Source organism: Antrostomus carolinensis, unplaced genomic scaffold (assembly GCF_000700745.2).
Source record: "Antrostomus carolinensis isolate BGI_N321 unplaced genomic scaffold, ASM70074v2 scaffold2944, whole genome shotgun sequence".
Classification (NCBI taxonomy): Eukaryota; Metazoa; Chordata; class Aves; order Caprimulgiformes; family Caprimulgidae; genus Antrostomus; species Antrostomus carolinensis.
The window spans coordinates 17,761-33,772 of record NW_010310315.1 but is presented as its reverse complement, the minus strand read 5'-3'; the positions used below and the strand labels follow the sequence as shown (position 1 = coordinate 33,772).

At 35.5% G+C, this 16,012-nt stretch overlaps 1 protein-coding gene across 2 annotated transcripts in view; it reads right to left on the bottom strand.

Moving 5' to 3' along the window:
- The window catches only part of SEMA3C (semaphorin 3C), a 58,748-nt gene extending 42,980 nt beyond the window's left edge, over positions 1–15,768 (bottom strand). Inside the window, exons 1-4 of one of the 2 annotated variants that reach the window (XM_029084603.1) lie at positions 15,747–15,768; positions 10,112–10,272; positions 7,667–7,729; positions 3,614–3,733 (exon numbers count right to left, since the gene is read on the bottom strand). In XM_029084603.1, coding sequence (XP_028940436.1) covers positions 3,614–3,733; positions 7,667–7,729; positions 10,112–10,201 — 273 coding nt within the window. In that variant the 5' untranslated portion in view covers positions 10,202–10,272; positions 15,747–15,768. Of the gene's footprint in view, positions 1–3,613; positions 3,734–7,666; positions 7,730–10,111; positions 10,310–15,746 lie in introns of those variants that run through there. The other variant, XM_029084602.1, reaches the window with a different exon arrangement.
- Between the last annotated feature and the right edge of the window lie 244 nt (positions 15,769–16,012).

Below are 16,012 nucleotides of genomic sequence, written 5' to 3'. Positions count from 1 at the left end.
TTCCTGTTCAGAATTTCATCATCTTTTTAGACAGCTTTTTCACTGGTATCCAGTTATTTTCAAGACTCTTGTTATAAATTCAAGACACTGAAACAAATAATTTTTCCCCTCTGGCTCAGTTATACTTTGGAGAGGTTGACTGATCCCTGCAATAACATCTGTGGAGACTACTTCTGTGTTTTTGAAGTTATTTATTTGCTAAATATATGTTGATACTTACACTAGTCTAGGACATTACAATAAAGCTACTAGAACAATAATACATTTTAAATAAAAATCTCTTATGACAACTGTAATTTGGTGACAGTATGAATCATTTGCTCTTTACTGAGCTATCAGACCTCCAAAAATCCCCCCAATCATGCTTATTTTCTTCAATACTATCTCTTGGATTATATGCAGAGCTCCAGTTCCATAGTGAGAGATGATGTATTAATATCTCTTGACATAGCCTGAAATATCTTTGAAATTTTTTGCTATTTAGGAATCTTGATATGGGGCTTTCTTTATATTTTATGTGATTTATAAAAAGGAAACACATTTAGCAAAGTAGAAGCAATCTGGACTACAGCTGGTATTAAAACCAGTGTGAATAGCTTTAGGAAATTCACTCATGTCTTCACTTCTTCATTCCCAGCACTACTGAAGAGCACAGTATGCTGAGCAAGAAGGGATGCTTGAGTCCAAGTCCGTTCCTTAAAAACTGCAGTTAGTAATGGCAGAGACATCGATCCATAGCACACTGACTTGCATACCATTGTATACCAAACAAACAACTTGTTCCTAGCCTCCTATGACAAGCTTCTAAACTTTAACAAAAGGCCAAAAGGCACAATTGCAAGGAAAAAACCACCCAAGCTTAAAATATTTCTGTTTCAACAGAAAAAGGCAGCTGATAGAAATTCTAAAGAAAGGCTTCTGTGATGTAGCTGTCAATGTATTAATTATTCGACTAAGGGCAGCAACTTGTTGTGTTCCCTTTAACAATTAATTTAAATCATAGGGGAATGGGGATGCCACACAGATTGCTAAGCAGCCACTTGGTGACAGCAAATTGGAGACTCCACAAACCTGAAATGCTCAGCTACAGCAGGAAGTTTTCATATCCATTATCCCCTCTTTCTCCCCATTCTGTTTTGCCTAATTTAATCACATAGATCTTATCTATTGCTTTAGTAATAAGCTCTCTAAACAATGTTAAAACATAAGTATGAAGTTTCTAGTATGATCTTGGGGTTTTTTGTTGTTGTTATTTTACTTCTAGATTAATATGCAGCTTGATGTTAATCCATATTTACTACATTATACCTCTATTTACCAACTCAAAATGCTCGTTACTGTACTATTAAACTAGCTCCAGGATTACACTCGATTTTCATATATATTAAACCACTTTTTAGTTCATAATTAATTCACATGGTGATTAAATTTCCTTCTGTTTGCATTTACTTTGACATTAGAATATATTTGGGTGACTAAGAAAGTCATTACCAAAGACCAAAGTATCCAGTGTGCCAAGTGAGAAAATTAATTCTTTTTTAACCTCTCTTTCAGGGGAAAGAGCAACATTCCTTCCTCATCAATGAAAACATATTTTTTGTGAGATCATGTAGAATCCTGGAGACAAAAGAGCCAAACAGGCCTAGTTCTTATGATTACTGAATATGACTCTCACTGTCAGGCTCTGTAGCTTCTAGAGAAAAACAGATGTGCTTTCTAAAGTATCTGTTTTTGCACGTGCTAAAACAGCCTTCTGTGCATGGAAAACTGTAATAAATTAAAGGTGAGATGATAAAAGCAGAGAAAAAAATGAGTTCTCACTGGTCCCATCAGCGCTACATAGTTCTTCATTCTGCTCTATTAATTAGTCATGCACTGATATATGCAATGAGTTCAGAAGGAAATGCTTGGTTTTGAGCTGTTATGCTATTGTTGGCCTGTACAGTAATGGCTTTGAGCGCGCGATGCCTACAGTCAAGTGTCTGACAGACTCCAGACGTCTGAAATAGCAGTTTATTTAATCAATTGATCATAGGCATGTAGTGATACAGACAGGCTAAGTGAAGTCAGTTCTGCTATTCCAAGACATGAATCTTTATTTTAACTTAAGAAATTTAATATCTTGCCTTGTCTGGAAATGTCATTTCCCGCCCTCCCCCCCAACCTCATTTACAAAAACTCTAAAATAATGAGATTCAGAGTTCTCTGGGCTACAGTACTACTACTAAAGCTGATAAAGGAATATTGCATTAATTAGAGACAAATGAGATCACTTTCCATGTTTTAAATAATTTATCAAGCATTAAGATAATACTGACCTTAGTTTCAAAATACATCAAAGTAAGTTAATGCAGACTCCGTTAACCAGAAAGATGGATTTACTTATTCAGTTCTGCTTGCTTGTGCTTTTAAATCCAGGCCTATAAACCTCTACTTTTAGATAATTCATTAAGACTGAAGGTGCGGTGATTCAGACTACATACTCGGTTAAGGAGGTTGGATCCAGGTAGGGATCTACCAAAAGTAATTGAGATCATCCCATGCAAACCTACCTGGAGAAACAATGATTTATCACTCCCCTGGCATCCTCTGCAGTAGTCTTGGGTCTTGGCCAGAATTCCCATCCCACTCCCAATGAAACCAGTGATGAATTTCCCAGTATCTTCCCTAGGAGCCAGTCCAGCTTTTAAAGCTGCCCTCACATGGCAAAACTCCAGGTAGCATGCTCTGATCTTCCTTCCCAACACATCTGCTTCCACATTGTACAGGAAAATAGATTGCACACCCCTGTGCCTGCAGACATGGATCTGACCCAAAAGCTACTGAGGTGCTGGGTCTCTGTTAACTGCTTTTCTTTCTTCTTCTGGTTGCTTAATTTATTACCTATTGCATTTGCACATGAACAATCATTTCACTTTCAAATAAGGAAACTTTGAAAATATACTTATTAAGCATCTGGTACTTTGTATATTGAAAATATACAGTGAAACTCAATATAGAAAAACTGGAGCCCTGTCTAGAGAAAATAAGATTTACACTCTGGAAGAGCTACACAGTGATGAAAAATATTATTGACTTAATCTCAGCAGAATCTACTGGGGAAAAACTTGTGCAGTGGATAAAAGCTACCTGTACTGGGATTGTATCTAATGGCTATTAAGATGAAGTCCAGCAAACCTTTGCATACCTGAATAATTAGCCCACTTAAAGGCTTCTCCCAGGAATCAGTAACAGATGGAAGTTATAAAAAGTGAACTGCATATTTTTCTTTTTATCTAACTGGCTATTTCCTTTCAAGTATTTCTTGGCAATTTTTCCAATAAATAGCATTTCACCAGACAATGCCAAATAAAAAGTAGTGTCAAGTGTAGCCCAGCATTTGGTATGAATGTGGAATTTTGGACAACCATCATATTTGAGGCATAGCTTTTGATCATGACTTTGCTTCTGGCTGGTAACAGGTCAGAAAACTCTGGATATTTGTTCTTTTTCTTTAACATGGGTGAAGGAACTTATTTGGATCATTTGGTATTTGTATTTTCAAAACTTTGAGTTTTCTGTAACATGAGTAAGATGCATCACAAATGAGTGGATAAAATGAAAAGAGACTCACCTCTGACCTGCGTCCTCTGTTAACATACACACACACGGGGCTGAAGGCGCCGCTGCCGCAGACATACAGGTGCGTGCGATTGTACGACTGTATCACACGCACAAAATTTCCACAGCCATGCTGCAGGGAATACAGAAAAAAATAATTTAACATTGGCCAATGTTATTAGATGTTGGGAACTCTAGGTAATATACACGGTTTATAATTTTAGTAGTATCATTAAAACAGCTACTGAGTTTGGCAGTCTCTGGATTTGAACAACTGTAGACTTCTGTTTTCTTTTAATGTCATTTTGCTTAGTCTGGGAACTGGGCATTGCTAGGGCACTATTGAGGAGTTATAGAGGAGTGCATCTAACTTTCTCATTTCCACATAGCAATCTAGTCTTCATCCACAGAATTCTCTATACTTTGCACAGGAAGAAGCAGGGCTTCCACAGGAAAACAAGAAGTAACTTTATGAAGTTTCCTTAAGGACACCTCCAAAACAGTCTCTTTCCCCCCCCCTTTTTTTCATCATAGTTGGAGATAATTAAAAAACAAAACAAGCCCAAATCTCAGGTTTCAGTATTTGTGTAAAAAAATATTTACAAATCACTAAAACTCTGAGCAACACAAAGCAATTTTACAGTGAATTGTTGCAGGTAGTTCAGAGTTCATAGAATGAGCTTCTCTACAGGGAACACTGCATGTCTTCAGTTAAGTGCTAGCTCTAGTTATATCAGAAAAATCCTTTAACCTAGTCAAAATATTTGTTTCTCTAAAGCTGAGGACTATTCCTAAATGTTTTCATTTTCTCATATCCAGTTATCTTAGTTGGGCTCAAAGAAGGCTTCAGTAATGTTTTGCTATCAAAATCATGTTTTTCTCAGCAGTACTACCAAACTACATTACCACTGTGGAAAGGGAAGAGGGATAGGTGAAGGTATACCACTAGCTCATATATGCAGGATTGTAAACTGATGCTTTATCTTGCTGTTTGCAGAAAACTTTTCTAGAAGACTCCTAGATACAGGACTACATGCTGAGAAATCTCAGAATGAAAGTCTTCAGGGATCAGGACCAGGAAACAATGTTCACATGAACAGTACTGGTACATGGCACTTGCTACTCTGCATCAGTACCATGCCATACGCTTCCCAGTGTCAATGGCAAGAACAGAGGGGTGGCAAGATGAAAAGCTCTTTTCCTTAAGGACAGCCTTCTGGGCACATGCAAGTGAAGACCTTCATGTGTCTTCACTGATGATTTACAGATAAGTAACACAAGTTGTCTCAATACTAACTTTCTCATATTTTAATGCTGTCCATCAGGAAGACCATTGTATGATCTTCTCTGAGCCTTTGCCCAACTCTATAGTGTTGAACCACTGAACTCCATTTGCAATTTGCTACATGATTAATCTGGGTCCTGAACTGTGACTCCACAACCCAACAAAGCAAGAAATTATTATTTCAGAATATATTCTGTAGGACTGCCATTCAAGAGCACCTATGCTTCAGTTTCTTTCCCTTTCCTTGTAATGGAGGACTTTGTGCTTTTAAATCAGTCTGGTCTGAGGTGACATGAGATAGTTGTCTTTAGGATGGATGTTTGTCAAAGGTGGTGGCTAAGCTGTAGATATTCACATACTATCGATGCTGCCCTTGGAGCTGATACCAAAACTCACTCAATAGCTGTTTCTGGGGAACTGCCTTACTGTAGACATTTGAAAGTCAGACATCTGTGCCCTAGGATCTCATCACAGTAAATGGAGAGAAATAGTAAGCGTTCAAGTTAGCCTGGTGAACATACTATTCAGAGATGACAATTCCTTTTCAGTAAGAAAAAAGGCGGCCAAAATGACAAATTCAGACACCAATGTCTGACTAATGGTAGGGCAAACAAACCTTCCTTGACTCTCCTTAGAAAATAATTTGCTGATTACACAAAGTCCTTTACTGGCTCCTCCAAGTCTATCTATTCCTCTTTTACCTTGTGATAATCAGTATTCTCTGATACGCCAAACATTATCATGCATTCACTCCCCCCGCTTTATTTTTCTCTGCTTCTTGCATTATTATCATAGATGAAACTCACAAGAATGCTATAAAAATAAAACTATAAATTTTAAGTTACATTGCCTTCTCTTTTTCTCATTATTTCAGTAATCTTTCAATAAGACACATCATTGAATTTAGTGGGACCAGCAGCTGCTCTTCAATACCTTTTTTTTTCCCTTTTAAACTCTTGAGGACAAATACTAAGAAACTTAATGTAAACTTCAATTTTTGGAACTTAATTTTTCTTCTGCAATGTACAGCTGGGATTAAAAAAAATCAGTTAAAGATGATGCACATGGACATTCTTAATTAACCACGTTACAGGATATTACCTGTACCTACAATTGAACTGTTGTGAAAACAGAGGTTCTATATACAAATCAGTCCACTAATGCAGAAATATTTTGATACTTCAATATGATTAAAAGCTACGAAAGTCTCACCACTAAATATCCAAGATTAAAAGTTCTCCAGAGAGTCCAGTACTTAGTAGTATCTTAAGGTTTTTTGGGTTTTTTTTTCCTCCGTGGATCACATATTTTGCATACTACTTCCTGCTTAGAGTATCATCTACAATTTTTCCTATTTTTGCCCTAGGAAAGTGTCATCATATGTTGAAAACTCAATTAAGACTAATGAACTTTTGTATTTGAAATAGAAAAAAATTCCTTAACCAGTCTATCATAAATTGATGATGCAGTCGATGTAGCAACTAGAGTCAACATTAGTCACCATTAACAAAGCTATATGTTTTATTTTCACATTTAGTGCAACTTAACAGGCCATTAGCTGTAGAATACTGCGTACTGCAGTAACCAGAACAATGTAAAGATGTGTAGAAAAATAGGATTTTCAATAGGAAAATGTTTGGTTTTCACTACCATACCTATCAGGAAAGAAAGCAGATAAGCTGCCATACCAAGCCTAATATAGTTACTCATAACGAATCACTCTATTGCTCTGCAGCAATACAGTGTATTACGCTCCACAGTTTTGAAAAAGCAATATTACAACAACACTCCAGTAGGCCAACCTTCTGGATTTCAGATTAGATTCTGAATTCTAATACTAAAATATCAGTTGGAAAACAGCTATATCTAAAGAGCTAAAAAGAAAAGCAGGATAGAGACCTTTAGGTGCTGCTGAACTGATAAAAAGTCAAAAGGTAATTGAATAGAATTGAAATGTCACTTTCAGCATCTTGTTTTACAACTTAGTTGTCTTTTGTTAATAAAACCCAGGCATATATAGACTCTAAATTCAAATTACTTTAGGAAGAAAAAACATATTAATATACAACTCTGCCAAAGATAGGATCTGCTGTATTTTACCACTCATTGAGTCTTTCAAAATACCTTATTTCTATCTGTTAAGACTGCATAGGGAAATTACCATCTGATTTACGTCCTTTGGAAGGTGTTTGCATTTTAGATTAGAGAATAATCAGCTGTGGTGCAAAATAACTCAACATAACCTCTCCATGATCTTTGTTTCCCTGATTCCAGAGACCATCTTTACCTCTTTCAAGGAAAACATAGTGGTTTCCGGATACTTATTTGGTTAGTGTTTTGTGGAAGTAATGGAAAGAGGTTTTTGGGGTGTTCCTGAGTCTGGGGTCTTCAGGCTGCAGACAATGGGTACCACCTGCCTGTGGAGTCCCTGGGGCTTGCGGCACAGCCAGAGCACTTCCCCACCCTGAACAGCTCAGCAAGGTGTTCAGCATCAACCCCAGGACATATCCAGAAAAGTATTATTACCTAATTTGACTAGTAACAAGTGAAAAAGGAAAGGAAGTTGACAATGCATATCTTCTTCCACTTGTCAAAGTCAGGAGGTGCATTCTATTACATAGCTTGTTTTTTCATAATTTTACTTTATCGTTTGGCCTGCAGAGTATTTAAAAACCAAACCAAACATATCTTTTATTTTGTTTTTGGCTGCACTCAAGGTGCTCTTGCTTTATTGCCAAGTATGTAATTTGTGTATGTGTGTGCATGTGGATTATAACTTACTGTAGGATCTTTGCCAGCCATTTTGCACTCTTCAACCTTGTTTGCTGATGCTGGCCAGAAAATCTGTAAGGGAAGAATTATCTTTTAAGTAACATTTATGACATAATTTGCTTTTTAATGACAACCAAAATGCATTTCACTACCTAACTTACACTAATAAGGTAATATTTCTGTATCTTTTACATCTTGATTACAAGGCAAAAAAAGATTTTCATTGATAAATTTAAACAGCTTTATTTTATTACGTATTTTTAAGATAAGTTAATCAATTATTTAAACTTCTTTCTTCTAAAGAAGAGATATTTTCATCATAATTGTCTAAATTGCTGTCCATCTTTTTTGCTTCTACTGAACTCCTAGAAATTGTTCACACTAGAAACCAGAAGACTAAAATATAGAAACAAGGGTTGGTTTTTTTTAAAAAAAATTGGTTTTAACAGTAAAGGTTTGGATATGTTATGATAAAATCTGCTTCAAATCTTAAGATTTCAGGCTGATTTATTGATTTCTTTCCAAGATATCTTGCACCACAGTTTTCTAACAAACATCTCAATGTCTGAATATTTATCTGATCTATACTAAAACTCTAGTTATTGATCTTCTTCAATTATGTATTTTGATTTTGAAATAGAAAATACATCCATCAGAAATCTCTCCCTAGAAATTTAGTATGTGACAGAGCCTGATAACTTTTAGCCTCAAGATAACATAAATAATAGCATTAAAAGATCTCTGTATATATATACCTACATATATATGCAGAGATCTGTAGGTATGCATGCATATATAGGGTTTCTATAGAGGCATAAGATTAGCAAAGTGAATCTGTTATAAAAATAAATAAACAAACAAAAGAATGTGTGGAATTGCAGAAATTAATTCTGAGCCTAATACTGGATGATCACATTTGTTGCCAGAAAATTTCAGGTGTTTCTGCTTTGTATTGATTTTTTTTTTAATTCTTATTTTTCCAGGCCTAAATAGACTGTTGAAATGCCTCACAGTTTTATAATGCAGAATATATTTCATGCAACAGAGGTCTTCCCTTCTAGAATTAAAAGTGACCTGCTAAGGGAAGACTGAAATGTGCTGTGTGTTTGCATAGCAGGTCCCAGACAAGGGTGGCCAGATCACTGGTGTGATGGGTATCAGCAAAAAGGTCACAGGAGCTATTTCAGATCAGAGAAGGTGGTTCTATTTCAGAGGAAGATTCCTGTACCATTAGGAGCAGGAAGGATGCGTTCACACCATCACATGAGAGGCATTTAATTTAAATGTGTAAGTTAGAGTTAGCCTCCCCAGACTCCTTGCACAATCAATTCAGGTAGACAGGCATGTCCAGAGGGTGATTCAGAGCAAAGCCTAATTTAAGTGCTCTTAATCACTCTCTAGTGGGGCCTCTCTCTCCCTCCTGACACATTAAAAGCCTTGCCTCTTAAGGAAGGCATTTAACTTTGCCGCTGCACGTTGGATAACTCTGCCCCTCGACACTCGTGAGGAATAGTAATAAAGCCCATAGATTAAAGGATCAGATGAATTTGATAGAACAAGCTCTATATGGCACACTTTAAGGTAGTGTTGAAGCTGTGATAATCTAAAGATAGGCAAGGTAAAGTCTGTAGAGAGGTAATATCTTAACAGTCAGGCTTCTGGGCACACAAGTACTTCTGTAGGCCACGTATTTTAAAAACAGAGAAGCTGGATTTGAACTGGCTCTGGAAACAAAAGACGAATCTGTAAAAGTGGTTAAAAACATTTGATAAAGAGATTCTTTTCATATACAGGCTGCCAACTACAGTCTGGGGAGGTGGGACACAAAGAGTCCTTAGCAAATGGCATCTCTGTAAGTGAGAGAAGAAGCCAGAAAGTGGTGACGTCAAGCAGGAGATGAGGGTCGTAGCGTCCAAAAAAACACAAACAGGAGGAGTCTCAGCTACCCAACTGAAGGGTAAGGGCTGACACAGACATAACAAAAGATTGGAAAATAGTTTGACGATTAGGCTTCAGAGTACAAAACAAAAATAAATATACTCCAAGGTTAAAGGCAACTCTGTCCCTGTTTTTTTTTTTCCCTATGATCTGTAAAATGATTGCATCTATCTTATTCTTCGTTACAGGCTTCTTTTAAAAGTGCATCTCTGAATTACTCTAAATCTTGGAGAAAGTGGAAACCATCAACCCATACAAATTATCCTTATGAGGCCAAGCCATTCCGAATGTCACTTCAAAAGAGTAAACAGGCCAGTTTGTAAACAGAGTTTCAGGAGCAGCCATGCTAATAATTTGTTAATTTTGTATTACACATAAACCAAGGACTAACAGTTCAATAAGGGGTATGCCTGGAGTTTTGCCTGCTGCAGAATAATGAAATATACATTTTCTGTCTTAAAAGTAAAGCCATATAGTAAAGCAACCTTGGATTCTCAAAATAAATCTTGGACTTACACTGAGAGGGTCCTGGCTGATATTATTAATATTCAAAGACAGAATATGATCTTTGCTGCCCACGTAGATCCGATCCTGATCTTCATCCATTAATAATATCCTGTAATCCAGGGGACTGTGGGATATTCTGTGATATTCAGAGGTCTTAGTTTCTTGCAGCTCTGAAATAGTAAAGACAAAAAGTTAGCAAAGTGGTTCAGTTGCCTTTCTTGCTTCACAATTGCATTTCTTTCTAAAGAAAAGCATCTTTGAACACAATTGAGGTCAATAAGAGAAGAAAACCATCAGACACTTGGTAATAATGTAATGGTTGAGTTAAAACAAATTTCCCTTTCCCAGTTTCAATGCAATTTTTTAATACACTAAGTAGCTAGACATATCTCATAAAAATCAGAAATTGCTGTTATTCATTAAACTAATTAATTCTTATTTTAATGGATATGATTATTTACAGCTTTGACTTTTAAGGAAGATCATATATTAAATTAATCAATGTGTTCAATGCATTTTGAAGTTTACGAGCAGAAAATCCACAAGATCAATAAAAACTACATAAGAACAGTTTACTTTCTTTTCCTAACAGGGGTATTCACTGAGAATAGGTTGTTATAATTTTCAAGGTCAAATTTTTCTTTAGTTCTTCATCATTGCGCACAGCTCATTTAAAAGAAAGTAGTATGTATTCAGTCAAGCCTAAATGCATCCATTTATTCAGTTGTTTGTTTATGGGATTTGGATCAAACTATCAAAACTGTAGAACTAGCCCTTTTTATTTCCACATAAAACTTTTTTCAATGAAGTGAAGTGAAAAATGTCCTTTGATCTCAGTAATGCAGGATCAGGCTTGTTAGAGGAATAGCATGAGCATCTGCAATCTAAGTATTACTTGCTGCCCTTGAGAAAGCTCAGTCTTCCTGTCTTTGCTTGGCCAATATATTTTGATGACCACTCAGATTATTTTTCTTTTCAGTAATAACAGAAGGGATATTTCTCAAGAGCTGAGAATGGAAAAACAAAACTTTAATAATCAATTTCTCCTTATTAAAATATTTAACATATAATTATGCTTTCTTACCTCATGAACATTATTACTGGATTGTGTTCCCTGTGACTCTAAAAGGGTGGCAAATACACAGTACATATGAAAATGAAGCCTTCCTATAATGTTTATTCACAAATCTAAGAACTGAGGCCACATCCCTTTTGCAAACAGTTTGTCTGGGACAATATGGTTTGTCACTGTTGCTAAAGTCTAGTTCTTGCTAAAAACAAAGTTTTTGCTCCCTATAGAAAACAGTAGATGTGTTCTCCAGAATTAGTCATGTATGCTTTTTAGATTACTAGATTAATGTGTGCTAATGATATTTTGGAAAACAAAACTCTCATAACAAAAATATTTTTGAATGTCTGATCTGTTAAAAAGAAAAAAATAAGTGTACCTAAAGTATGAACTTTCTGTAAAGCACATATTTAATTGGAAGTATATTTTTTTTATTTGAAAACTACTTGGAAAGCAATTTTTGAAAAGCTGGAGACAAAGTCTGCAGTTTTAGGACTTATACCGGTCTACTGGAGGTCTAATGATTGAAAGGAAACTTATCAGAATGTGATTTCCATTGACAAATATGATACATAGCTCCACTTAATTTTTATCATGATTGCTCAATAGTTTCACAGGGAGATGAAAAATATCTTCAATTATCGAAGGATATGATGTTTTGATTCACTTAGACATGTGATAGCTTTCAGGAGCTAAGGGTTGCCTACATGTGTTTATTATGGTAATATTAAATAAAACCCAACAACAAACCACCAAATAACATTTCTATTTCATATGTCCCTCAGCAAAAGATAAAAATACAATCACAATTTACAGTCTTCACCTAAAAGCTTAAACTAAAAACAATACTCATTAAATATATATGAAAACTGTTCATATCAATTTCAGAAGTCTTTCTTCAGTGCCTGAAAAATCAATTTTTTTACTCTATTTTTAAAAATCCTCCCTGTGAGCTTTTAGCTAGGATTTTCAAATGCACCTGGGAGACTCGCTAGCATAGTGCCATAAAAATGTGGTCCCTTTGCTCTCTCTGAAATTCTCAGACTGACCTTTCATAACAAGCCTGAGAAGCCAGTGCTCATCCCTTTTCCTGGTGGCCTTATTAACTCTACTGTAATATTTGGCAGCTGTAAGGTGAAACTTAACCTTCTCGTAACTGTATATTTGATATTCTAGGAAAGCACATATAAACTGGGGGAGGCATCAGTTTCCCGCACAACTCTGGGTAAATGTGAACGCAGCGATTGCACAATACAATGCTCCTCCTTACTGCTTCAGTGACAGACAATGATTAACAAAGAATAAGCCATCATTAGCATAGAAGATGATCAAGATCATGATGATAGTTTTTAAGTGAGAGAGAAAAATAGAAATACTTGATTTCCACAAAATTCATTTATTAAAATCCATTATTTTCCTGGATTTTCTAAATGTCTTTGCAATGTTATTATTCTTTCTAAAACACCCAAAGGGTAATCTGTCTCCATCAAGCTGCTGATGAGAAGACTACCTTACGATATGCCACTAGATGACGGAAACTCAATGCCATTCATAAGAGGGAATGAAAACCCTGAAACAAATACCCTCATACAGATTTATTAGTTTTATTTCTTTCAGTGCTGAAGCTTGCCGTTTATTAGCCTCCTAGGGCTAGAGGGAGGGAATTTATAATTAATCAAATTTCCTTTTAATTTAACAAAATTTACCACATAATCACCCAAGAAAATTTGATTAAAAAAAAAAAAATAGTATTTAAGTGTTGTTACTTGGAAAGAATGGTGGTTGGAAACATGCTTTTCAAGTCCAAAAGTTTCTGTAAAAAATTGATGTAAACATTTAGTATTCTTCAAAGCAAATTCTATTCCATGCTTTGGGAATTTAACCAAATATTCAAGGTAGTAAACCCTGTATGGAGAATGATGACGTGGACAGCTCTCTGTGAATATTAACAATTTTGTTTGGCAATTAAAAAAAATTATAATTCATTCCATATGCAAATAACTGTTGTCCTTAACGATAAAGAATAATCTTTGTTCGCCCTTTTTTCATCAGTCAGTGAATTTAGTTTTGGCTTTCCTCAATGATAAAAGAAATACCTATATGATTCCTAGTGTTAGAAATCTGATCTTAGATGATACATTATATAGCTTTTGTCCATTTTAATGAAAACCAAAAGCTTCAGTGAACATTCTCCCGAAGATGATGATTATTATTATTGAGCTGCATATTTTGGAGATCCCAATGACTGGGAGTTTTCTCCATACACACTGTACAGCTTACTGACAATTAGGCAGTTTAGCACCTACTCTTTAATTATCCTCCTAATCAACCACAAAAGTTAATGCAAGTATTATTTTTTAAAAAAGTTGTTTTCTTGCAGAGCAAACAACAGAATATTTGTGAATATCCATTATTAACATCACAAAAGCCTTTGTAACACTTAAAACTCATTGTGTTGGCCAGAACAAAACAAATTACAGCTTTCAGACTGGAAATCCAGGAAGGTGGAGATATCTTGCTCGCTGACAAACACAGCTTGTCATACCCAAATCATCCAACCTGCATATGGGTATATGAGCTAGATCCACTCATCAGGTTGTCCTCTGAATGTCTTATTTATTCACTCAACATCAATCTTTCATCATATCTTGATTCAAATTCACTGGTATCACAATGCCAAAAACACAGCCTGACTTTCCTAACATAAGAGATATAATAATCCTTAATATATAAGACCCTAATGTAAGTTACTTTGTCTGTAGACATCTGATACTAATACGGATGTTTGATATATATGTTATTGAAGCTAATACAATTTTTAGTAAAACCTTCCCAATATATGATTATTTCCTATTTACGGACCCACATAACCACTTGTTACTGAAGAGTTCAATATAATCAAGAAATTACATTGCAGAGTTTGGTAAGCTACAGCTGCAGTATGCAAACATCCCCAGCCCAAGTTCAAAGCACTGAGTTTATCCACAGATAAGCTGTGGATAAACCACGATACGTGAAAGAGTGCATGCAGCCATCTCTGCACTATACCATCCCTGGGTTTCCAGCCTGGAAAGGTTTCTTTGATCAAATCTAGGATACTCTGTCAAGCTTTTAATTTAGGATCCCCTGTGGTAAAGTACAAGAAGTAATATGTTTTCCTCCTCTTTCCTGATGGTATAAGGATTCAGTCTCAGAAGGTTGCTTATGGGGAAGTTCAGAGCAGAGGCAGAGGTTTGGTGTATGTGCCTCAAAAAAAAGCAGGGAGTAAAGCACAGCAATCCAGTTTCACATGCAGCACCACAGGGAAGGGGGGGACAAACAGCTTTCCAGAAATATGGACTATATCTCTGCAAGGAACCTCTGCTGCCCAAATTGACATGGATTTTATGTAGCCTTAGTGATGTGGAAGTCCGCAATACAATGCTGCTTTCTTTTATTCCCTCATGGGGTATGGGGTGCATAAACGTCAGGTCTTGCATTCATCTAGCAGTGGGCTTCTAGTTAAGGAGGCTGTAGGACTCTCTTAAGCCTCATTAAACCTTCAGTTTGTGCCAACAAATATGCCAGCCCATGCCAAATGTGAAACTGCAGTGTCAAATCTCACCTTCTAGGAACTGGAATGAAACCAATTTCCTTTCTTTTCTTTTCTTAACAAAAAAATAAATAAAAAAATAAAAATATATTTTTTTCCCTCTGTTTTTTCTATTTTTTTCCCCTAGAAAAAAAAATTATTTAAGTGGAATTATATTTTTACTTATCCCATCAAATGGAAATGCCACCCTTTTACTCATAGGTCACTTTTGAACAGGTAAAAAAGTAATCTGTACATATAAATTTAGAGAGAGACTATACAAAATGTTGCTAGCATTGAAAGGAATTGTTTTATATTTTAAAAATGTGAGTGGAATCAGAAGTATCTGCAAGTTACAAAAATCATTTAAAAAAATGCTTCAGCCAGAAGAAAAATTCTGGATAATTTTAGTTTAAATATTTTACTTTTTACTTTGTACTGATTAACTTTCTCTGTTTTGTACCTTATTAGTAGAAATGACTGGAAAAGATCTGTTTAAAAGGTATCAGTTTTCATAAGAATCTAACTATTTTAACTATTGTTTTCTTGGACTTATTGATGATTTTTTAGTATAGAGACATGGAAGAAATAAATGCATTATTTTTATAGCTTACATAGTACCTGTGGAAAAGTATACTATTGATAATACTGTTTTTAATCTGTGAGGATACAATGTGACTATTTTTTAAATTTTATGTATGGAAGGAGAACAAGGAAGGTCTGAAATATTTCCTTTCTAAACTTCAGAACAATTCACCTTTGCACTGTCGATATTCCTTTTCTTTGAAGAAATCTGTATTGATTCCTTCTGCTTAAGGGGGTGAGATAAGAGAGCTGTTAAAGCATTTTGCCACTGCTCATGCAGTGTTCAAACTAAAGCCCAACCCACTGCCAGCTCTCAAGTGAAGCTGATAATAAATGGGTACGCAGTCATTTGGCCAAAGAGCCATGAGCAGCCAGATGTGCTACTAGGCAGTCCCTTGTGTGCCTTAACCACACGGGACCCAAAAAGCTCAGGTGGACCTTTGACCTTTTCTTTACCGCTTTATCTTTTCTTCATATATGAGAAGTCTTTGTTGGGGTTGGTTTTTTTTTTTTTTTGGTTGGTTTTTTTTTTTTTTAATGCTGTTAGAATGAAATTTGTCTTTTTGTATAAGGAGGTAATAGGTTTATAAGGACTGGAAGTCACAGATGTGCACACTTGCTAGCTTCTGAATCTGTTAAAGGGTTTTAATTACATTTTTACTTAAAAAAAAAAAAAAGAGTGAGT